General features: G+C 44.2%; 1 protein-coding gene across 1 annotated transcript in view; it reads left to right on the top strand.

Moving 5' to 3' along the window:
- The window catches only part of CNTN1 (contactin 1), a 255,488-nt gene extending 249,998 nt beyond the window's left edge, over window positions 1–5,490 (top strand). The window contains exon 24 of the mRNA XM_075080998.1: window positions 2,799–5,490. Coding sequence (XP_074937099.1) covers window positions 2,799–2,878 — 80 coding nt within the window. The 3' untranslated portion in view covers window positions 2,879–5,490. The remainder of the gene's footprint in view (window positions 1–2,798) is intronic.
- The last annotated feature ends 20,039 nt before the right edge of the window (window positions 5,491–25,529 follow it).

Here is a 25,529-nt window from a genome sequence, read left to right as displayed (position 1 = left end):
ACTTCAGACAGCAGCAGGCGAAAGGATGGGAACGGGAGCAGAGAAGAGTTTTGAGGTGTCAGAAGCAAGAGAAAACGGGCAGAGTTTAGTATGAGGGACAGGGAAGAGGGTGGAGCAGCAGAAAGACTTGATGTGAGTGAGGACCAGAGTCAGGAGGAGTGGGGTGGTAGACCTAGAACGAAGGGGGACAGTAAGAGGAATACAGCTGAAATTTAAAATAAATTCTGTGGGGAAAGCCCTAACGTTCTGGCTTCATGGCAGATGCTGTGCATTTCTCCCTGGTGGGACAATGGAGAAACCAGGATCATGTAAAAATACTTGATTCCACTTTCCGTGGTAGAAACAGGAGAGGAAATAGTTGTCTCCATCTTGGAGACTGTCTTCCGAATATAACCCAGATGGGGTCTGTGTAGAGAGAGCTTCATCCATGGGTCAGGGGAGACTGCCTTTCAGAGCTGCGTTTCTAGTAGCACTGAAATTCACTACTAAAGGCCAACTGTAAACAAGTCAGGCCTTCCATTTGCTAGTGGCTTATGGTCCGCTTTTTGTTAAATGATTTGGTAGGTGACAAGCTGTACATACATGCATATGAACAGCTGTAGGCACACCTCGTTGTGTGGTATTTGGTCACCTCATAAGCATATTCCTGTTCTGGGATGGGGAAGGCACACGCTCCTCTAACACCTTCTCTAGAGAGACACCTTGGATGAAAGGTGTCTTACACCCAGGTCTCCCCAGTGATACACATGTACTATAGATCTGGTGGAACGTAATTTTTCCCACCGTACCAATGCGCAGGATTTAGTTGGGAAGTATTGTAATAAGCCAGTTACAAAGAAAGAAGACTGAGCACTCTAGTTTGAGATAGGCTCCCAACTGGCTTTCCGAACAACTGCCTGAAAACTGCCGTTGTTTGGGGTGGGGCTCTTTAAAGCCAAATGAGGAGAGGAGATTGTGCTATGAACATGGGCAACTGCAGATGAAGGCTCAGTTAAATGACTGCAAAGAGGAGAAGCGTCCTTAGGCACAATTTGTTTGGGGGACAAAGCTTTCGTCTCGGAATTATAAATAGTACGTGTAGGGTACATCAGAGAAGATGCTGATCAGAAGGAAGTCAAGCCCACAGTGTATTGAGACATATTGTGAAAACCCCATCAGGAAAAATCTCTGCAATTATGTATGTAGGAACCACAAATGACTAAATACTATCACTTCTGTATATCCACAGCTAACTGATGAGCTGGTGAACTCTGGAGTTTTCTGATTTGGACTTAATCCACAAATTTTATAAAAAAAATTTTTGTTATTAGTCATTTTCATTTCCATCTAGTTTCCTTACTTTGTCCTTATTATTGTGGGTAGGAAATTCTGTAAGCAATAAAAGCTTGAAGGTAACTTTCAAATATGTATTTGGCCAAATTCTTCCTTCAAACCAGCATTTTTTTGGCACTCAGGATCTTGTTTTGCTACTTTATAAATAATACAGCACCTTATTAATAGGAGGTTTGAGACAGACACAAAATGAAGAATTAAGTTCTTTATTTACCCTGAAAGATGCATAAACTTCTGTGGCAGACGTGTAAAACCTACAGATCAGTCTTTCTAGGAGCCTGCATGGCGCTGGACCAGATGATGTGACTTGTCCTTGCAAGACATCTGATGAGAGAATGTGAATTCTCTTTTGGGACCTTAAATTCTATGAAAGAATAAGTGAAATTTGTCATACTTTGCCTGTCATTAGCTAAAACAGTGCTCCCTGCTGAAACCGGTGCCGTTTGGTTCATGTGTTACCTTTTCAGTCTGGTTTTTCCTCATTCAGAAGAACATTTGCTGGAGAGCTGTCCAGTGGGTCAGTTCCAGCAGCTCCTCAGGACTGTCACCACCAGCTGCAAGCACTTCTGGCCTTAGTTTGTATCCAACAGCAAGGCGAGCAGTAAGCTGGGTCCCGCACTGCCCACCTATACACTACCAACCTGACCTAGGCAAGCCCAATACCATGAAAGAACAGCCTGTTCTCCAGCTCCTTTGGCCCATCTCCAAGGCTGACAGCCAGGCTGACAGTCACTGTCAGTTTGACTGGGTCATTTTCTCACATTGATGCTTCTTAATGGGCAGCACAGTGGCAACACAAGCCATTTAACGTAATAGTAATTCTTATGCCTGTTCACCAGAGCAAGTCATGTGAAGTTTGTAAGCTGTCAATTAATATTTTTTGTCTTTATTTGTTTATATTATTTGTTTAAGAAAAACCCTTGTGACTTTAAGAGACGTAAATGTGTAAATGCCACACTGCTAGAAGTCAGCCATCTGGACTTTGTAATCTGGCAGGTAAACAAACGGACCCGGCTCTTTGACATCTCTCAGATTATTGCTGATCATATGAACATTAACATTTCCAAAGGTGTCTCTTTCCTTCATCACATTTCAAAGACTCCATTAATTTTGTTTTCACGTGTTTAAATATTTATTTTGACCTTTTACCTCCTGGTATAACCTCTTGGCTTGTCGGACCCACCAGATCACAATACACTGATGCGTTCTGAATGGCCTTGCTGCTTGTATAAACACGCCGCATAAACAGCTCTTGCAGAACAAAAGAGCGAGTCCTCCGCTGTACTGTAGCAAGTCTCTTTGTCCGTTTCAGATTATCCATACAGGTAGGGGTTGTGCTGAGATACACCAGCTGGTTTTCCAGCCTTCGTACCCCTCGTCCTCGCTCGCATCCAGGGTTGTTCCCCCCTGCCACGAGTAATACTGAAGTAAGACCAACACCGTGTTGTTATCTATTCGATGCGCAGGTGCCACTGCTGGAGTACCGACTCTGCTCCTGGTCCTGGTGGTGCCTACCCTGGGTGTCCTCGCCTGCTCGGGATTCTGAATGTAGCTGGATTTACCTTGTCCTCCACCTAACACAAAGGATTCCCTTCGAAGATGAGGACCACGACTCTTTTTGATTCCTGTGGCACCATCCTAAGCCAAATAAATTACACTTTAAAATAAATTACCCTACCAATTTCCTATGAACTTTAAGAGGACTGAGGCATCCAGGAACTCCTTCATGAAGTAAATCAACTTTTGAAAGGCTAAGAAATATTTTTAACTTGTTCCAATATGCCTTATAAAACACTTATGCTGATCTGTGACAGTTGCATGACTCGGTCCAATGGGGCAAGTTACAGTGTTAAAACCCAATAACATAGGCTGTACAGTGAAAGTAAAATCACCATACGTAGGTGCTTTAACTTGAATAACAAATTGTGAAATATAATAGAGATTGAAATGTTGATTGTATGTGGTAAATGTAAGAGTACTACGTCTGTCTGTACTATCCTATATGTTTTGTGTACTGCATATTTTTGAATGGCCCCATCATCATTTATTGGGATTACTGGGTTTTAGAGAGACAGTCAAAGCAAAAACATTTCATTTTTGTAGAGCTATATTTCTTGAGGCTATTGGATAGTATTTGAAGGACTTGAAATAAAAGTCAGTGACAAGGAAGTTTTTATTTTAAAGATGTTCAGAACACCCGAAACATGCATAGCATGCTCAGCTTAAAGGAATTTGCCTATATTTCACTGACACAAGATTTACCATATCCTTTTCTTAAAACAATTCTGTTGAAAAATTCCATTATGGTCGTTGTTGCTGATTTTAGGAGTGAAATGTCAGCTTTCAGGGAAGCAGCGTAATGTATTGGTTTTGATTTAGCATTATTACTATTAATATTAATATTATTATTATTAAGGTAGCAATATAACATTTAAGATTTTGGAGATGTAGTCCATGTTAAGATCAGCCAAGTGGACCATGAAATGGTAGGAAACGTATGTTATTTTTTAAAGTTAAAAGATTTAAAATATAAAAAAAGAAAAAGATATACAGTAAATGGCAAAAACAGAGTAACACAGTAAAAAAATTTATTATATTTACATTTTTATGCTGCAGATGCCAGGTGTTACCTTCCAGTAGTGAAGGGGTACATTTGGGAGAATTATATGCTTTTTCAAGAACTTGATATTATTCTAATGTTCGTAGTGTTGTAAATAAGAGGTTTAGAGTTCTGAGACCGTCTCCCTATTTGACAGAGTACTGAGTGATCCAACTGCGTGTTCATACATGAAAGTGAGGTCGCAAGAAAGTCAGATCCCAACCATTAGTCGAATCTCAGTGTTTACTATGGCCTTTGCAAAATGGGCACTCTGATAGAGATAGAGAATGTTTTTGTTCTGACTGTGTCTAGAGTGTTTCAGTGTTGGGTTTTTTGTTGGTTTGTTTGGTTTTTTTTAAGTTGTTAAAGAAATGCACATTCCTTTCATTTTCCATGGTGTGCTGGGAATTAGTCTGAGTGTGAATGTTGAAGAAACACAGTGATATTGAATCAGCTGGCTCAAGTAATAGTGCAATGTCTGATGCTTCAAGAATTATAAGCTTTGAATCATATTTTATTAGCACAACCTTGCTAGCTACTTAGAAATAGATTTTATCTTTTTAGAACTGATACTGTAGAGGTCCGTAATAATAATATTTACATGAAGCAAGAATAGGTCTATTAATAATTTACACCCCCTTCTTTTATTTGTATAATTTTGTACTATATATTTACATGTAAAAGTGTAGAGTCTTCATTAAGAGATATCAATAATACTGTTTTAGTTTAATTTTAACTATTTGTTACAAGATGAAAATTTTCTAAATAGGTGAAAGTGATAACTTCCCTATAGAGGAATGTCGAAGTGTCAAACACTACTGAGTTTCATAAATTGTATAATTATTTGAAAGAGAAATGAGCTGTCTTCATACATAAGTAACTAATATGCTGTAAGCCTTCTGTACAAAAAAAATTGTGTTCTATTGTGTTTCATTTGGTTTGATTCTTTTGCAGTACGACTCATTTTTATATAATCTACAACCACAGCTAAATCTTTTGCCAAATGCATGATTGCCTTTTACTTTTCTAATACATGCTGTAAAAAGCAAATCTGTTCAGTTTTTGCATGGAAATGACCTGGGAAGGAAAGCCACTTCTTTTTTTAAATCAGCAACACAGATGAGGTAGGTCTCAAATACTGATCAGATAGTTGGGAGATTTTTCTGTTTCACATAATTGGGTAAATTTGGCTGGGACCTTCAGTTTCAAATTGTTGTCAATAAAAACTAATGTATCATCTGTTTTAAAATGCAAGGTTCTTAATTAAAGTTTATATAGATAGACATATTTGTTGTTTCTTTATATTTCAGGAGACTTGATATTACTATGATTTGATACTGATGAATATTGAACTGTTTTTTTAGTTACTTTTTATCTTTTTTTTTTTCAAATGAGTAGAGCAGGACCGTGCTTTGTCCTTTTTATGAATGAAAAGTAAATTACAATTAAATAAATGTATTAATGTTAATCAAAATATAATAACTGTCTTTTGAATTGGAGCTTTCTAATTTCATAACAGTGGTGTGGTCGTCTGTGACAGTAAAGGTGTGGATGGAATGAGGTCCTGTGTGTCCCTGCCCTGCCTTCTTGTGAGTTCTGCTGGCGTTAAAGAGCTTTTGTGGGATAAGTGTGGCTGTTTTGCTTTGATTATAGGTGATACAGATAGAAAGATTTTCCTGACGTCAGTGACAGAGAGTCTCCTGAGACTTCTTCACCATTTTTTGGAAGCAAGAGTTAACCAAGCAGAGTATTTTTTTCAGGTAATGTTTCCTGCTCCAGTAGATATATTACAAAGAAAGGTGGCTGAAATGGCAAAACTTTGTACTGATTAAATGCTTTCCATGATCACAATGATATCAAGAGGAGACATCAACTACACCTGACTGAGATACTGCCTGCCTCTGAGGGGTCACATTCAGGCCCTAAAATGCACAAAATATGGCATATAAGAGGTTGGTGAAGCTGACGGTCATATTGCAGAACTTGGTTTCGTTTATCTTCAGAGACAGCAAGTGTGAAGAGTCAATGAAAGAATATGTTCCTTGTGCCCTGCACCTGAAGGACTGTCTAGTCAATCGGAGCAGGCCTCAGACACGGAAAGGAGGAGATGATCGCTACTTTGGTTAGGTACGTTACGTTTTGTATTTTTATCTTGGTCTCGAAGAGAAATAAGAGTCGCTGCCTGCCAGTTCTCTGCTAATGATTTCAGACTATTGGGCAGTGGCAGACAAATCCGGCAGCTGTCTTACTGAAGAAAATCATAGCCTGAGTAGAAGGTAGAGATTTAAATCAGGAATTTGCATCGAAGGCGGCTGCAGCATGGTCACTGGTCTTACCTGTTCTGTTTGCCGTGGCGGGTGCCCGACCAGCAAACACCTCAAAGCCAGGTACGGCTCGCCTTGCTCCTGCCTTACCCAGGGGCTGGACAGCATGGGACGAGTATCGGCTGGGGGAGACGTGAGCACGTGGCATCGCAGGAGACAGAAGCTGACATCATTGCAGTGACACAGCGAGGAGGGGAGGAATGGGGCACAGAACATAAACCCATGGGAGAAAAGGTTCATTATTTCCACCCTTCAAAGAACAACTTGGTTTTGTTTGTGAGGTTTCTTTGTTTCCAGGCTTCAGAGCCTCTAGCTACAGAGATGATAAAAAATACGGCTTTAAATATTAGATATTTGGCTGAAGACCAGATCTTCCAGTCTTGATCTGCCTCAGCACTGCATTAAGCTACATTTCCTATTGGAATTAAAATTAAAATAACAGACATCAGGTAATACCCAAATACATTCCAGTTCAGATCTTGAAATAGATCCAAATGCTATCATTTGGAGATTTTGTTTATTTAAATACATCACAGAAATGTCTGCCTTTCAGGTTACAACAGTACAGTATCGGCTAAGGATATTCCTTTGGCAGCAGAATAAATTTTTGTAGCTTCTAGCACTTGTGTGTGCTCCATCCTTGCATGTTATTCAGCAGAATCTTTTCACAGTGTTAGGGTATTGGCACTATAAGGGAACCACCCGCCTTCTGCACCGAGGAGCGAGGTCTTGAAGAGGAAGATGGCCCCTCTCCATTTCTTCCAGAGATGATCCACTTTTCTACCACTAGTTCCTTTTGTTTTGTCATTTTAGCATCCTTCTTATTTCCAAAAAGAGAAGGACAGAAAGCATGGAAGTCCACCTGAATGGGAAATAAACAATGTTTACATCTCAGACAGAAGTAGCGCTGTCTTTTCTTTTGACGGGATAACATGTTTTTCTTTTACCTGGATGCCAATTAGCCAAGTCTGCTCTAAAGGATGTCTTGAAAAGACACATGAAAAGTGTTCCCTTCACCTTAGTTGATCTTGACTGTGGTCTATCCACTTGATTAATATGGATGACACTGGAAATATTGCCAATTTTAGTTCCCCAAAACACTTAGAAAACTCATGATTTAGCAGGTAACTTCCACAGGCAACCCCCCAGTGATCACTGATGGGTGGATTTTACTGGGCGTATTTAAAGAGTCTAATAGTTTCTTTAAAACCTGATGCCTTTGGTCTTCAGTGCGTTGTCACAGCCACTAACTATGTGCTTCACAAAAAGGTACGAAATTTTTTCTTTCTCTCCCAAAGGAGGCAGCAGAAAAGGCACAGTGCCTTCTGATTCCTGGAGGGATCCGTTTCCAAGGTTTTGAACCTACTTGCTGCCCCCCACTCATGGCAGATCACAGCATAGCAATACAGCCCTTCTGTATGTTCATATTAAGCTTGGTCAGCACTAGGGAGTTGTGCCAGAGCCATGCGTCATCTTGGAGAGAAAAGAATCAGACACTGCCTGGCCCAAAATGCTGGGTCAGCAAAGCGTCTGGCATAAATGCAGTTATGCTGGCATAGGGTTAGCTAGTGTTACGTGGGAAAGTGGCCTAATTACCCTGGCAAAAAATGTCTTGTCACACGGGCTCTGCATCTGCCAGGAGGAGGCGTTCGACAGCCTGGCAGCAGAGGCACTGTGCTGAAGGCTGGTTCCCATCAGGAGGCACAGCCCAAGAGCGTTGGGAGGGACGGTACAGGTGCACATCCCCAACTGCAGCCATCCCCGTGCCCTGGAGTATACCCTGCCCTGGACATCACTAATGGATGAGTGCGGAAAGGAGAAAATTAAAGACCTGCTTGACTTCTCCCTCTTCCCCATCCTATTCCACATACAGCGCTGGTAATGGTTTTCAGAGGGAACTCTTCTCTGCAGGCACATGAAACAGCAGCATTTATAGCAGACTTAATCTCATCCTGTATTAGATGAGTAAATAGGACAGACAAATCACTACTGTAAATGTACCTGCCCACTGGCTATGAAAGAGGCATAGCTCTAAATGATAGCTATCTGATGCTGGAGAAGGTAAGTCCCACCCCAGCTGTGTTATGACAACGTGCAAGATCGGATGCTGGTAAAAAGGCACATCTAAACAGAGAATACAAAGATATTGTTGGGCATCATCCCCTCCAAATGGCTGTCATGGCATCACCTCCATCCTTCGGTTATTGGACACCTGCTGAGAGCAGCGCACAGTGAAGTGGTTCTATGGCATTGAGATAGTCCAGGAGCAGCCCTCCCGTTCTCCGCTGTCTGCTCAGCTCCAGGCAAATTCAGATCCTCGCTGGTGGTCCAGTGGGCACGCGGATCCAGGTCGGTACGTGCTGCAGTCAGCAGGGGTGGACGGCACCATGGGGTCATTACCCGGCTGCAGGCGGGTGTTTAAGCCTTGGGGAAATACCCCAGGGCTGTGGAGGACACACAGGTGAGCGGGGTGGTTGTCCTCAGAGCACCAAACCGCTGGCCAGCCATGGGGAGGGTGCTCTGGCCTCAGAAATGGTGCATTCAGCACAAGACACTGAATTCTCCTCCTACCCCAACAGGAGAGAAGCAAATATTTTCCTGGATTAAGGTCCGCATCATGAGAACAGGGAGGATTTCAGTGCCCAGCAGCTGAGCTGAGGAGGCAGCACTCCCCTCGCTGGCAAGCCCTGAAGCGAGCAGGCTTTGGGAGCACGCAGCGTCAGCAGCTCAGACCCCCGTGCCAGTAACCGGATTAGCTGTGCGGTGACGTTCATTTCTGATTCTCACAGGGAGAAAGGTATAAAAGCACAAAGTTCCCAGAGGCACTCAGCTCAAGGGATTTATCCTGTCCAGACAGCTCCCTGTGAGCAGCCGCTCTGCAGTGCCTGCAGCACGCTAGCGCTCATGGGGCGCAGCGGCTGATCCGTACTGGTAAAGCCAAATGGGGTTTCCATGCTGCTAAAACCTTGTACAATCCACAGCTGGGCTGTTGTATACAAACCGCCCATCAGGCACTGTCCCCAGCCGGCGCCTCTCCCAGGACTGGTTTTTGGACAGTGCAGCCCCAAGCCATGCCAGGGCCCCTTGCAGCCACTTGGCAGCAGAGGTTTCTGTGTCCCAGGGCTGGCACTACCAGCTGCACAGGTTTTTTAGGTTTCTGTTCAAAATCTTCAGGATTACTGTAGGTTCTGCTCAGTTCCTACTACTTACTTACCCGTATCTACAATTCAAAGTGGGACGGGGACGTGCACAGGGCTTTAGGGCAAGGCTGTGTGTGACAAGGCCTTTGCTCATCCACCTCTTATACCTCATCATTAAACCACTGCCATTTGTCTTGCGAGTCCTTGTTTAGCCAATAATATTCATAAAATCGTGTATCGTTTTCTCTGTTCTTTTGGCAAGCCCAGGAGGTTTTTAGCTATAAATGCTGACACACATACATCAGTCAGAGCTTCTCTATGACAGCATTCTGAAGCAGTTAATTACTAAGCTTAATTTAACTCCAATGCATAGCAGGCTTCCTATGGATCGACCTGTAGCTCAAAGAGCCATCAAAACTCAGCCAGGTTTCCACAAAGCCTTTCTGTGCTTGCCCTGTCAGAGACCCGCAGTATCACTGCAGGCCTCTGACACACGTGCCAAGGCCAAGATAATGTCTACTCTGGCATCAAATCCCAAGACCCTTCAGCCATCTTCAGTCCCTGATTTGAGCTCAAATAGAAAGTAGGTGATGGACCAATACAAAAGGGTCTATAAGGGGTGGGTGTGTTTATATAAGTGGGCCTTGTACAAGTATCATGCATAGAGATTGTAACAGAATCTGACAAAAAATACCATAAGCAAAAAAAATCCCAGAAACAGATGAGCTCTGCAGATTTTGTGGCAGCTTTTATATAGACAGTTTAAACTTTGTGCTCCCAGAGCCAAGAAAGAGCACGCAGAACGATTCCACTGGGTTCTGCTCAGCAGAGTTTTCTATCATTAACCTACAGCACTGACTTTCTGTTATATTATGGATGTGAGGATTTAGACAGTGGTACAGGAGAAAAGAGGGAAAATAATTCTGTTTAAACAAGGCAGGAGTCAATAATTCAAATGCTCAAGACTGAGCCAAACATGCTAATACGAATGACCTAGAAAACAGCATTAATTTTCACTGATAGTAACTGCATGTTGGTATACACCACAATAACCTGCTCCTTTGGGGTTTACTGATTCCACGATGTAGGAAAACAGGATTCTTTTTATATAGAAACAGCATAATTGCTGACTTGGTCTTTTTTTTAATCAGTACTGAGCAAGCTAGAAGCCTTCTCTCTGTCAGGAACATGGGGTCACAGAGAGCATGAACTTAGTTAACACAGTTGATTTCGCTGTGTTGCTTCTTCCAGAATATCTTTGCTGGGATGTGATAACCTGGTGGCTTCTGGCTAGTGCTCTCCCTGCACTCAGCCCTCAAGCAAACATAAACTAAAATAGTGTGGTGGTTTAACCCGGCAGGCAATAAACACCACACAGCCATTCCCTCACTCATCCTCAGTGGGAAGGGGGAAAGAATCAGAAAAAAGGTAAAACTCATGGGCTGAGATAAAAACAGTTTAATAGGACAGAAAAGGAAGGGATAATAATAATAATGATAAAAGAATAAACAAAACAAGTGATGCACAATGCAATTGCTCACCACCAGCAGGTGAAACTGACACCCAGCCAGTTCCCAAGCAGGGGCCATGGGCCATGCCCCCCCGGCCAACTCCCCCCAGTTTTTTTGTTCAGCATGACATCGTATGGTATGGAAAACCCCTTTGGCCAGTTCAGGTCAGCTGCCCTGGTTGTGTCCTCTCCCAGCTTCTTGGGCATCTCCAGCATCCTCGCTGGCAGGGCAGGGTGAGAAGCTGAAAAGTCCTTGATTTAGTGTAAGCACTGCTCAGCGACAACTAGAACATCAGTGTGTTATCAACACACTTTCTTTCTTTCTTTCTTTCTTTCTTTCTTTCTTTCTTTCTTTCTTTCTTTCTTTCTTTCTTTCTTTCTTTCTTTCTTTCTTTCTTTCTTTCTTTCTTTCTTTCTTTCTTTCTTTCTTTCTTTCTTTCTTTCTTTCTTTTCCTTCCTTCCTTCCTTCCTTTTCCTTCCTTCCTTCCTTCCTTCCTTCCTTCCTTCCTTCCTTCCTTCCTTCCTTCCTTCCTTCCTTCCTTCCTCCCCTTTCTCTCTTTCTCTCTTTCTTTCTTCTCTTTCTCTCTTCTTCTCTTTCTTTTCTCAAAAGAAAAACAGAACTAGGAACCTGAACATTGGTAATATAAAGCCATCAGCAAAGAATATCATCCCTGGACAACCTCTGAAGCAAAGTCCCTTAAGGACTAGCGTATTCAAGAGATTTTGTAAGCACTCGATTTCCCACACATTTCTGATACAAGACAGAGGTAAAACCGGCATGACTTTTTCTCTTGTCAAGCCTTGCATAGGCTTCTTCCAAAAGCTCTGAATCAGATTTGGAGGATCAAGGATATATTCCAGTGATTTAAAATTACTTGGCATGAGAGTCATGGATGTCTTAACGGATTTGCAGCCATGTGCTCTGAAAGTTAAGCAAAAATGTACGTGTTCTGCATTACCTGGTGACTAACACACAATTTCTCATCTAATTTCATAATGTAACTGTTAGATTGTTGGATGCCAGAATTTTTTCCAACGTACAGCATAGCACAACGGGGGGAAAAATACATAAATTTGGTTTTATGTTGGATGGCAGAGTATTTTCATCAATGAAGGATTTATTTGCCATAGTGAACTTCACCCCATATTGGGTACCTCCATTACCAACACCACATATGGGAAGCCAGCCAGGCACTCTTCAATGAGCCATTCAGCCCTGAGACAGGCTGATCGCCCTCACGTCTGCTCATCACGAGCAGAGCTCACCTAGGACAGCTGTGCTCGTTGCTGAAGCTAGGTAGGATCTGTCTGGATAGCTGCTTACCTTCTGCAAGTATAAAGGGAAGCTGGGGGAGGCTAGCGGCCTAAGAACGGTGGCCAACATATGGTTTTCTGCAGCAAGATGTCAAAATGCTGGAAAACTTAGATTAATCACCAGTGAAATACTTGAACCTCCTTATACCACAAGTAAAATCCTGTGGGATATCAGCTCAAGAGAAATTGAATTTGTACCACCCTAGCACAGATGAAACTCAGGGCAACCGAAGTGAAGGAGTTAGTACTGTGAAATATGCCACTGGAGAAATAACAAACAGAGAAGTAAAAAGATTATTTCTAATGATATCATTAAAATCAAAGTGTTGTTGACAGTATTAGCTTCTCAGGAATTAATGAACTAGAACCTACTGTGAGAATAAGTGCATGTAAACTACAATAATATTGATGTTATGCCAGAAGCTGTGATGTCTATCGAGAATTAATTTACAAAATCAAAACTCAAAGGAAGTCAACTCCATTTATGACCTTTAAAAAATGCAAGTGAAGACAGGATACAAAAAATCTCACGAGAAAGCACACTTGCAAAACTGCAATGCAAAACCTTGCATCTAGAAGATCCTTTTCTAAAATCACGAATATTTGATCAGTATTTGAAGCATTTCCCTTCTCATGCTTATTTCCAGAAAGTGGCAGTGTGGTTTCTGATTTCCATATTCCTGGACTAGTAACTATTAATTTTTCATTGGGCTAATGTTCTCTGCTGATTTCTTGGGATAAATATGAAAAAACAAGTTATATCCTTCTGTAGCTCTTCATCCTATGAGTAGATTGTCCACGAGTATATTGACAAAGGAGAGATATAATGACCTGCCCCAACAATGCTGCAGCAGGGCTGGTCTGCAGCTCCCCACAGCCCTGCCCTGCCAAGCCATGGGCCCTGCTGAGCCAGGGCAGGTCCACGTCCCATCCCATCCCCATCCTGTCCCTGTCCTGTTCCCATCCCCAGGGAGGTGCCCGATGCCTGGGGCTGGGGCTGTCCCCACTGCCCCCAGCTGCCCTGTTCCCTCCATGCCCCATGGGTCACCAACCTTGCCATGCTCTGCCGTTGCCCGCAATGTCTCCTGTACCAGTGCCAGAACCTGTTCAAGGTATTCAAGCAACTAATATGTCGAAACAGCTGAGTTTTGCAGATTTGCCATAGACAGCCTTAAAAATCTGTGTGATTGTGAAATCAAGTAAAATGTACATTGGGTAATAGTGTTATTGTGCCTCGTTTAACAGTGACACAGCGTGGCAGCTTGACAGTGGGTCCATGAAAACAAGATCTGTATGACTGACTAGTAACTGGCCTTTTTTTCCTTTTTTTTTTTTTCCTATCGTTTATGGATTTAACTGAGCGGGAGGGTTTGAAAGAACAACAGGTGGGAAAGAAAAGCATGCGTCAGGATAGCTGTCTGTCAGTAAATTCTGCAGACCTGTTCAGCAAACATGCTAGATCTATTTCCTTTGAAGGTTTCGCCTCTTTTCTTGGGCCAATCTCTACTGAGAAGGATCAAAGGAGAAAATGTAGAGTGAGACGTTCCCAGTCCAGAAAGGACTTTTCTTTGCAGTGGGCCATAGCTGATCAGGAAGGGGTCCAGGGATCTCCTGGGGATGTGAAGCCAGGAGGAGCACGGCACCCCTGCCCCAGGGCTTGGAGCAAGAGCAGGCAGACAGGATTGCTGTACTAAGCCTCAGCAAATGTGCAGCTGCTCTTGTGATCGCAGACAAGAAAGAAAGATCTCAAGTACATTATGTCTGTGAACGTCATGTCCACTGCGTGTTTATAGCTGGTGAAGCTAGGAACAGCATGAGACAGCAATAAGGAGTACTTCTGAAAGCTTTTATTCCCTTCTGCATCAAAACTAGTAAAGAGTGATATGCAGAATGCAGAGCTGAAAAGTGTCAGTGGAGAGCACAGTAAGAGCACATCCGAGAGCAAGTGGACGCAGTGAGAGAGAGTGCCCGAGCTTCATGGATTCACTGGTGAGCAGCAAGGATGGAATAGGTCATGGAGCAGAGGACTTTAAATGAACAAGCCCGAGTCATTCACAGGCCGAGGGTACAGTCTGTAAGCATTAGGAGAAGTGAATTAACAAAAGGTGTCACTGCTGGTACCAACAGTTATCAGATGACACCTCTTTCTCAAATAGGGCTGCAAGGTTTGGGTCTGAGCTCTGTTCCACCAAGATGCGGCCAATGCTGGGTGGCCGAGCTGTCTCTTCAACAGGCCGGTGTTAAACAACACTGCGGTTAGCCATGTGCCGTTGCTCGCGGGGGCAGTAATTAAGATTAAGGGGCTATGCAGGATATTTTGTTGACCAGTGACTGTCAACAGTGACTGTGGCTGGCACTCTGACCATCTTCCCCAGTATCTAGTCTCTTGTCTCTAGTTCCTGATCTCCTATGAGACATACCAACAGGATCTGTGTGTTATTTGTGTGCCCTATCTGCTGGAAGAACGGTGTAAAGGGGTTTAATGGTAGCTATATCAAATATGTAATCACCCAGCTTCTCTGTGGTATAACTGCAAGCAAAAATCTAGATAATGCAGATGTGCACTTGATTAGGGGTACGTGAAAAAGCATTATGTGGATTTGTAAAGATACCCATTAAAATATCCATCTGTTTGTGTTTTTTACTTCCTTTGGCTCATAACAGGAAGCTTCCATTAATTTTCCTGATAAAGTGTGTGCTCAACAAGAAATTAAAAGTAATTCAAGTAAAAAATGTGAAAACAAGTAATATATGTAGAATGAAGATGTTTGAAAAAAATCCTTCAATTATAGATGCTAACGTTTCTGTCCATTAAGCATCAAAAATTAATTTTCTGGAATGGATGTATTAAAATTACCTCTCATTACAAGCTGATGACTGCCAGATGTTAACAAACTATTCCTAAATGCTTATCATTAGGTATAATAATGACTAAGCTCACAAAGTGTTTTGTGCTTATGTGCTTGTAAACCACAGCCTGGAGAGCAATGGCTATATACTCTTTTTAAAATGATAATGCATGATGTAAAAACCAGTTGCTCTCTACCACACAATAAGAGGAAAAAAAACCCTCACTTCAGTGCAGAGTAGTCTAAGAGCTACCATGGGAGCCTCCTTCGCACTGCATTTTGTGGTCAGCGTTCCACCTACAGGTAGATTAATTCCTTGGGTAGGGCTACGTCCACTATTGACTTAGTCAATGCCCAAATGCTAGATCAACTGTCAGAAAGATCAACCTCTGTAATGATTTGGCTGAAGGATAAAAGAGTTAAGCAGCACATTTTTATATTCTTTTTTATTGTATTATCCATTTAAAAAAAAACCCAGAAGGACAGCACCAAACCTGATTCTTCCTGCAGGCATCTGTGGCAGGTGCTGACTATAATGACTGATAACACTGCAGACTCTAGCTGAGAATATTGCTTCTGGAGGATGCCTACAGCAGAGGTATGGAAGAATTTCTTTCCTCTCTAAAATTTTTTTTTCTACATGTGCTATTTTAACGTAACTCCTGCCTTCTTTTGTTTGTTACAGCCGTGTCCCAGTCTGTGCACTCCTAGCCTTTGCTGGGTAACTTTAAAAGATACGAAGGTGTTCCTAAATTTTCATTTTTGCAGCGCTGCACTCCTCAACAGCACAGAGGGGTGTGAGATACCCTGAACTAACTTCCCTCCAGTAATGTGCGTTAGGGGAGTTCATCTATCAAATCCCTGTCTGTTTAACATTGCACTGAACTCAGCAGAACAGGCTTTCATTCCAGCTTGATTAAATCTAGCCAAGAGCCAAGGGAGTTGTGATCCCAGCCGAAATCTTGCAGAGCCTGACCCGCAGGGCTGGGGGAAGCCTTTACCCTCCCAGGCAGAGCTGATTTCCTGTGTAATTCCTCTGTGCCTCCCTGGCTAGTTTTGTAGGAAGGGAGAAGCTACAGCTGCACAACAGGGAACAAGGCAAGGCTGAAGCATCAAGTTGCTATTGCTACTGGGAGAGAATGGGGTTGTTTTGGCATCTGTTTGTACAGGTAGGGGCAGGCACAGCTTTCCTGGGAAAGGTCTGCATCTCCCATGCTGGGAACTCTTTCTCACAGGCAGCAGCAGCAGCAAGCAGGCTCACTCCGTGGGGCTATGCCAGCAGAAGAGCCAAAAAGAGAGCTCTGTACTTTCAGCAGGAGGAGAAACAAGCATTAGGGTCTGCTTTCTCCTCACCGAAGCTGCTAACCCCGCAACACATGCACTAGAGATAGCTGTGCACATCCACAAGGACACTGACCTTAGGGAACAACTTTCAGCAGCTCAAACTCTCCTTATTGTGGTAGCTCAGTGCCTTTTAGTTGTGTTCAGAGATCTTTTCTTTTCCCATGTATGATTCATGAGATTTAGCAGCTACACATTGTTATGGAAAGCATTAAAGCACGTATGGAAAATCTAATTTTCTATACCACTTTGATTGGTTTGCAATGTCTTCAATCAGCTAACAGAGTGAGTTTTTAACTGGAAGTATTTGTTAAACCACTGAATTAATTTCAATGCTGTATTTTCTATTTACTCCGATCCTGCCATGTGAAATTCTTCTCCTTATTTTTTCTTTGGATGAAATACAATTGGCTGAGCTTAGCACATATGCTAAAGACCTGAACAACTTGACTGACTTGTTTAAATCCAGTCCTCAAAGTCTAAAACTCCCAACAGTCTAAAAGCATCATTCTCCCTCCAGAGAAATACAGGAAAGTAACAGCAAAATATGGAGGTAGCTCCCTATGGCTACCTCCTTTGCATGCACTGCTGGGATTTACTCAGTGCCAGTCAGGTCCCCTGGTCCCTCTGGGAAGATGGGCAGGAGGCTCTGAGCAACAGCTCTGGCCACCAAATGCTAAGCTGCCCCACGCACCACCCTCATGCGGTAACTGGAGATGGGGGGAATATATGATTTTTCCTACCATCCCGTTGGCAAATGTCCCCCATATCTGTCACAAGGGCAAGTATGTTTTGGGTTTTTTGTTTCTTTAATTGCTCTGAGGCATTTCAGGCCACCGCTCTAGTTCCTTGGGGACTCAGCAGGGCACTGGACTGGACCGTTGCTGTTGTTGTGAGGGCTTCAGTAACGAGAACATGAGCTTTCCCCCTCGGAAAGCCAGCGGCACCAGGAGAAAGAGAAATGGAGGGCAACAGGTGCTCACAGCTAAAAAGATCCAGCAAGTGGAGAGAAGCAGCCTTCAGGCATTGCTGGGCTGCTGCGGGGAGGGTGGCACTGCCCAGGCATGGCTGCTCCACTCCCACGGGGCACAGAGGGTGCACTGCTCTGGCCCAGGCTAAGAAAATGTCACCTTCCCTGTGTGGTCCTTCCCTTCCCTCTGTTGTTGCTCTAATTTCCCCCATACTGTAATTCCCTGCTATCTAACTGAATGTGAAGGATTGAATTAGTGGACCAGAGAAGGGATGGATGGGAAAAAAGCTTCCCAGATGAGAATGGACCTGTCAGAAGCCAAAGTCCTTGTGAAAAGGCAATGCTTTCCCCGGCCAGAAATGCTTGCTTCTCTCTGGCTAGGCAGGCACATCCTCCACTCAGGGTCCCCTGAGCTGAAAGCCAGCTTTCCCAGCTGTGACAAGGTGGGGACCCAGGAGCCTGACCTTGAGTAAGGCATAAAGGCATAAAGCAGCTCATTAGCCTGTGGGATGACGTCAGAACCCCCTGTTTATGCCTACTGACAGAAATTAGACACCTACCGACTGAAGTAACAGCTGAGCAATGTTTTTTTGAAGATATCAGTGGCGCCTAACTGGTGGGATCAGGCACCTACATACCTTTGAGGTGCTTGGCCAAGGAGATTAAGTGACTTGCCCACAGTCACACAGGAAATCTATGGCAGAGCCAAGAACTGAAACCAACTTTCAAATGACTTAACCACAAGATTATCATTCTTCCATGTATTAGATTATTAATTCTGATGCTTGTCAGGAAGCCTGAGGCACAGGATGGGTGCTTATTAATTGGAGCCAGACACATAAACATGCACATTGATTTATGTATTCATATATTTAAAACTGGATGAAAGAACTATCTGGTATCTCATTTTAGATCTTACTTTAGTTGCTCTCCTCCTGGTTTACATAGAGTTGAGGATGCGCTGGAAAACTACCAGTTTTCTCCCATTTATGGAACATTTGCTTATGGGTCTATACATGCTGTAGGATTCATTAGAAGTTGGGAAGGTTGGTTTCACCGTGTATCATCCTAGTCCATCTTTCAGATTTAGACATTGTTGTCACACATTCCTGGCCAGGGCTTGTTCCTCCATTAAGCCAATGTGGCAACAGTATATTTTCACTAGTCTGGGTTTAGCTGGATTGCTTGTAATACCTGCGGTTCTTTCATTATTCTTTGTTCCCTTGAGAAATGAAAAAAGAAAATATCCAGGGAAGGTGGAGGACAGTGACACTGCCACGGTTTAGGCACTGAACTGGGATGCCTATGTTAGGAAATGAGTCTCCCTCTCCTCCTTTCAGAGTCTGTGGGCAAGGGTAACTTCTCTGAGGGTGACTCAGAGAGGAGCCTCGGTCATATGCTCTGACTTGCCCGCTGGGGGAGACGCTCTGTCTGCACTGACTGTCAAGGGAGGCCAGGGAGGCAAGGCTGGCAAACGCAGGCATTTAGCATTTAAATGTATGTGCTTTTAATACATTCCTCACACCCTGCACATCTCCTACTTATGCTTGAGGTGCAGTGGTGAGGACCATGTAAATACTGGATTTTTATTAGATGTTGTACTCTGAGCTGATACGTAGCTAGAGAAGGGATAAGCCAGCAAGACTAAACTCATCTGTAATGATGCTAATGTGAATAACCACAGGTACGTTCCAGTTCTGGTGTCAAGAAAGGGAGAACAGTCGAGGCCTTTGCAGCATCTGACCAGACCCTTCCCAATCAACTCCCAGCAAGTGAACCGAATACCAGCCGTACACTCGGCAGGGGAAGGTGGTGGTAGTGGGGTATAACTGCATTGGAAAGTTTTAAGGAAAGCAAACTCCAGGAGTGGTGGGACCAGAGCTAAATTCACAGCTCAGACTACAGAGACTGTAAACTTCCATGAGCAGCCTTTCACTGCATTACATACACCCTGTCTGCTCCAAAGCCGTACCTATCCACACAGAGAACATCCTACCAGCCACCAGGAGCTGTACGTGGTCTCTAGGAAACATCAGTCACTGATCTTAAAATATCCTGGGGCAAAATATTTTTGGGTTAGGTTATATTTTCATCAGATTATAATAATCAGATAAGTAGGTTTTGTAAGCCAGGTTGGTGACTTTTAACTTATGTAACTTGGTAACAAGCTATATATCTGGGTATTTCTGATTAGTGTTTTACAACAGCACGGGAGCACTTCAGCATGTGGCGCATATTTCACCCTGCAATAATTCAACAATGTAAGGAATTAGTATTATTACTCCTCATAGATAAAGGCCTGAAAGGCTTAAATGCAACTGAATAAAAACATGTGAGTTATTTCTAAAAGGTAGAGATTATTCATTGCTCTCCCCTACACAGAAGGCTAAGCTATGAAAAAGCACCTCCTATATATCCGTATAGTACAGAGTATCTCTTGCTTCTGCAGCTTGCCAACAAAATGCAACCTGCTTGTGGTTCAACATTTGGATTCTTTGAATAGCACCATGTACTTTAGCATGGCAGACACAAGCATGATATGCTGAAGGGCTGAGTAATGGGTAGACACAGTGACAAGTAACATCAAATAGTGGCCGAGCAAAAGGCATTTAATCAGCTTTCCCATTCAAAGCCAGTGTAATATTGCCTTCTCTGTATCTGTCTCTCTTACTGGAGTTTGTATTATATACAGTCACAATCAAATAATGATGCTGTTGGTCTCAGTGGAATTTACTGAGTGCTTCACCCTTCTGAAATTTAGGCTATTTACACAGCATCCTAGCTTTTGGTTTCTCTTATAGACATATCTTCATCTGGCTGTTCTGTCATTCTAGTGGGTATTTTCAGGCGACAAATCTGCATATAAATACTCGATCTTGATTTTAGGTATCTGTTCAGACACATTTGGGTGCTAGCTAGCCAGGTGTCTTTAAAAATCTTTTTTTCCCCAGCAGGTTTTCCCCATTTCACAAGCAGAGCAAGTCCTGCACCTAGGTGGTATGCCCAGACGAGCCGATATTTGGCAGCGTGCACTCTGCAGGGCCTCATGCGCAGAGGCAGCCTCCCTACAGCCGTCACTTTTGGAGAAGTTTCTAAGTAAACTCTTTGGAAAGGTGGGAAGGGAAAGGGCTTGGGTTAGGGAACTCTTCTGGAAGGCAAGCAGCACAGTTGTCAGAGGGGAACCTGGAGGCTAGTTTCAGGAATGAGATGTCCATGAAAGGCGGGGTGTAGGGAAGCACTACATTATGGTCCGGGTTTAGGGGTTTAGCAGTAATACTGTGGGACAGGAAGAAGGATATGGAAGGATGCAGGCTCTTTAGGAAGGACAGGCAGGGGAGACGAGAAGGGGATGTCACCCTCTATGTCTGTGACCAGCTGGAGTGCATGGAGCTCTGCCTGGTGATGGTCAGGATAAACTGCAGGGCGGGGACAGGTGACATTATAGTGGGGATCTGCTACAGGCCACCCAACCAGGAAGACCGAGTGAATGAGGCCCTCTGTAGACAGAGAGGAGCAGCCTCACGTTCGTAAGCCCTGGTCCTCATGGGGGACTTCAGCCACCCCAGTGTCTGTTGGAGGGACAACACAGCAGGGCATAAGCAATCCAGGAGGTTCCTGGAATGTGTTGATGATAGATTCTTTCTCTAAGTGACAGAGGAGCCAACAAGGAGAGGTGCTATGCTGGACCTTGTTCTCACTCACAAGGAGGGGCTGGTGGGGACAGTGAAGTTCAAGGGCAGCCTTAGCTGCAGTGACCATGAAATGGTGGAGTTCAAGATCCTTCGGGCACCAAGGAGGGTGCAGGGCTCACTATCTTGGACTTCAGGAGCGCAGAGTTTGGCCTCTTCAGGGATCTGCATGGTAGAGTACCATGGGATAAAGCCTTGGAGGGAAGAGGAGCCCAACAAACCTGGTTAATATTCAAGGATCACCTCCTCTAAGCTCAGGAGCAATGTATCCCAACAAAGAAGATGTCAGGCAAAAACACCAGGAGGCCTGCATGGATGAACAAGGAGCTCCTGGACAAACTCAAACACAAAAAGGAAGCCTACAGAGTGTGGAAACAAGGACAAGTAACCTGGGAGGAATACAGAGAAATTGTCCAAGCAGCCAGGGAGCAGGTTAGGAAAACTAAAGCCCTGATAGAGTTAAATCTGGCTAGGGACATCAAGAGCAATAAGAAAAGCTTCTACAGGTATGTCAGTGATAAAAAGAAGACTAGGGAAAACATGGGCCCTCTCCAGGAGGGAACAGGAGACCTGGTTACCCAGGATATGAAGAAGGCTGAGGTACTCAACAACCTTTTTGCCAAGCTACACTACCGAAGTTGCAGAAGGCAAAGGCAGGGACTGGGAGAATGAAGAGCAGCCCACTACAGGAGAAGATCAAGTCTGAGACCATCTGAGGAACCCAAAGGTGCACAAGTCCATGGGACCTATTGAGATGCATCCACAGGTCTTGAGGGAACTGATGGATGAAGCTGCTAAGGCACTGTCCATCATATTTGAGAAGTCATGGCAGTCCAGTGATGTTCCCACTGACTGGAAAAGGGGAAACAACCCTCATTTTTAAAAATGAAAAAAAGGAAGACCTGGTGAACTACAGGCCAGTCAGTCTTACCTCTGTGCCCAGCAAGATCATGGAGCAGGTCCTCCTGGAAACTATGCTAAAGCACATGGAAACCGAGGAGGTGATTGATGACAGCCAGCATGGCTTCACTAAGGGCAAATTGTGCCTGACAAATTTGGTGGCCTTCTACGATGGGGTTGTGGCATTTGTGGATAAGGGAAGAGGAACTGATATAATCTATCTGGACTTGTGCAAAGCATTTGATGCTGTCCCATATGACATCCTTGTCTCTAAATTGGAGAGACGTGGATTTGACAGATGAACCACTTGGTGGATAAGGAATTGGCTGGATGGTCCCACTCAGAGCATTGCAATCAACAGCTCAATGTCCAAGCGGCGACCAGTGATGAGTGGCGTTCCTCAGGTGTCAGTACTGGGACCAGCGCTGTTTAACACCTTTGTTGGCAGCATGGACAGAGGGGTTGAATGCACATTCAGCAAGTTTGAGGATGACACCAAGCTGTATGGTGTGGTCAATATGCTGGAGGAAAGGCATGACATCCGGAGGGACCTTGACAGGCTTGCGAGGTGGGCCCATGTGAACCTCATGAGGTTCAACAATACCAAGTGCAAGGTCCTGCACATGCGTTGGGGCAATCCAAGCACAAATACAGTCTGGGCTGGGGGGTGAATGGATTGAGAGCAGCCCTTGCAGAGAAGGACTTCAGGGTACTGGTGGAAGAAAAGCTGGACATGAGCCAGCAACGTGCATTTGCAGCCCAGAAAGCCAACTGTATCCTGGGCTGCATCAAAAGAAGCATGACCAGCAGGTTGAGTGAGGTGATTCTCCCTCTCTAGTCTGCTCTCATGAAACCCCACCTGGAGTGCTGCGTCCAGCTCTGGGGGTCCCAACACAAGAAAGACATGGGCGTGTTGGAACAGGTCCAGAGGAGGGCCACAAAGATTATCAGAGGGCTGGAGCACTTCTGCTATGATGACAGGCTGAGATAGTTGGGGTTGTTCAGCCTGGAGAAGAGAAGGCTCTGGGGAGACCTTATAGCAGCCTGGCAGTACTTCAAGGGTGCCTAAAAGAAAGCTGGAGAGGGACTTTTTACAAGGGCATGTGGTGATAGGACAAGGGGTCATGGCTTTAAACTGAAAGAGGGTAGATTTAGATTAGGTATAAGGAAGACATTCTTCACTATGAGGATGGTGAGGCACTGGAACAGGTTGCCCAGAGAAGCTGTGGGTGCCCCATCCCTGGAATTGTTCAAGACCAGGTTGGCTGAGGCTTTGAGCAACCTGGTCTAGTGGAAGGTGTCCCTGCCCAGGGCATGGGGTTGGAACTAGATGATCTTTAAGGTCTCTTCCAACTCAAACCATTCTATGATTCTATGAAGCTGAAGAAGTGAATGGAGAAGCAGGAAATGGCCTTCAGGGAAGGGCGTAGGCCAAGCTGTCCTTTCTGGAGTAACTTTAATGTTGTTCAGGACCTTGAATGTCTAAATACACCTTCACTCAATCTAATAATGAAATTATTGTATTCTGGGAGATCCCCATCTTTAACCAATTCATCCAATTCATCGACCAGTTCATCCTCGGCCAGTGTGGCCCTTGAGAAGCCCATGGTTGAAGCTACATGGGTTCAGCATAGCCAAGTCATTATAGGCCTACATACGCAGGCACTGACAAACCTGGCTTTCCCACTCCCCCCAGGCTGGCCAGACATAAACCAGGTTTGGGCTGAGAGTTCTCCCCTGAGCTGCCTCTCAGCGTGAGGACACTGCTGTGTTAACACAGCCCTGTAGCACTGGCCTGTGGCTTCGTGTTGGGTCAGCTTGAACAGCAGAGCTCACATCTGCCCACCCTGCTGGGTAGGCATGCCTTTTGTGTCCCAGTGCTGTGGTGGGTCCCTTCGGAAAAGTGATTCCACATGTTCAATGACTACACACTTGTTTTTAAATACCCTCCTCATTTCCTTACTTAGTTGTAAAGTCCTTTGGGTTTTCTGTGTGTGCGTGTGCAGGTTTTTTCTCTCCTTCCTCCATTTCTTGCATTTCCCCTATGAGCATCAACTCTGTGTTTATCCTTGCTTGGCTGCTGCCCAAAATGCTGCCGTCAAAACACATCTGTAGAATAAGTGGTGAGTTTTTTAAAGGAATGTAAACAGCCAATGAATTGTTATGGGTTTTGCCCACAGAATCCATGCAGCTTTGACTGTTGGTACTTGTTTTACTTTATTTAATTTGTTGTTGGAAATGTCTTGGGTTTGTTTGTTTTTCCCAGATAACTGCTGTAAGCCCCACAGAACAAGTATGACAATGTGAGAAACTGTTTTGGGTTACTTCGGGCAAAACTTCAGGGTTGCCAAGAAAGTCCTGAGGGCAGCAAACAAGTTAAGGCAGGCTGACCTCTTATCTTGGCTTCAATTTAGGTGCCCACAGAGGTGTCACAGCAGACTCAGGCATGTGGATCAGCTGAAGAATCTTGTGGCTTCTTCCACATAGATTTCCATAAACTTGGGGCACTCTATTACCAAGGGCCATGTTACTGACAGAGAAAATTGGTTGCCTACCCAAAGGGTGCCAGATAAGGAAAAAAGTCTGTAAACCCTGCCAGTGGTAGCTACTGTAAAAGGTTGATTGCAGGTTCCCAGGGAGGAGGAGCAGAACGGAAGGAGGGAAGCAAAGGGCACTATAGAGATTTTGGCCATAACCCTCTGCTTAATCCAAAGGGGGCATTTGTGCAGCTGCAGCTGCCACAGGTTCATTTTCCTTCCAGAAATACACCAAGACAAGTGTATGATCTCCTTCTGTGTGATTTGTACGATTTTTAAACTGTAAGAGATACAGTAAGGGCTGTACACTACAGCATGGTAGCATGACCAAACCTTTGCGTTGGGCTTGTGCCACAGACTGTCCACACTCAACTACGTGAATGTTGGAGCTGCAGCTTTAAAGGTTGTGGTTACCTAGGCTGGAAAGTCAGAGAAGAGGCTGAAAGCTAACCATGTCATTCACAGTGTGCCGGTGGCTTCAGAAAATGCCTCATTAATCAGAGTGGTGTGAAGGCTGGGCTGGGCTTCAACTCTGATGCCATGACTGACAGCACACTACCAGGCCCACGCTGAGCCCCCTCTGCCTACGTGGAGTAATCCAGGGAGCCTTCATGTGTTCCCTATGGTATATACCTGCTTGGCTAATCGAAAACTATTTTTACATGAGAATCAAACAAGGGGCATATCTGTGGGGAACTGCTCCGTTCTATCTTAATAATGCTGCTTGTGGGGCTTGGGTAATTGATGACTGTGGAGAGTGAGGCGGCAGTATGTCTCTTCTCAGAGACACTTGGGGCAGGACTGGGAATATGTGCCCACAGAGAACACTTGATTAGAAAGCTATGGTAAGAATCTTGCTCTGTTCTAACTACAGCCATACACTTCTAGGAGAAGAGCCAATTTCTTAAATTTCTGTTGACAAGTTGAGGACGTTTAGATGTGTAATTGAGTACTTTGGGTAATATGTTGAAATAGAAGGGAAGTGGGGAAAAGACCCCTCCAGAGCATACACAAAGGTCAAATT

This window comes from Phalacrocorax aristotelis, chromosome 1 (genome assembly GCF_949628215.1).
Source record: "Phalacrocorax aristotelis chromosome 1, bGulAri2.1, whole genome shotgun sequence".
NCBI classification, from domain to species: domain Eukaryota; kingdom Metazoa; phylum Chordata; class Aves; order Suliformes; family Phalacrocoracidae; genus Phalacrocorax; species Phalacrocorax aristotelis.
This window is presented reverse-complemented; position numbering and strand designations above follow the sequence as displayed.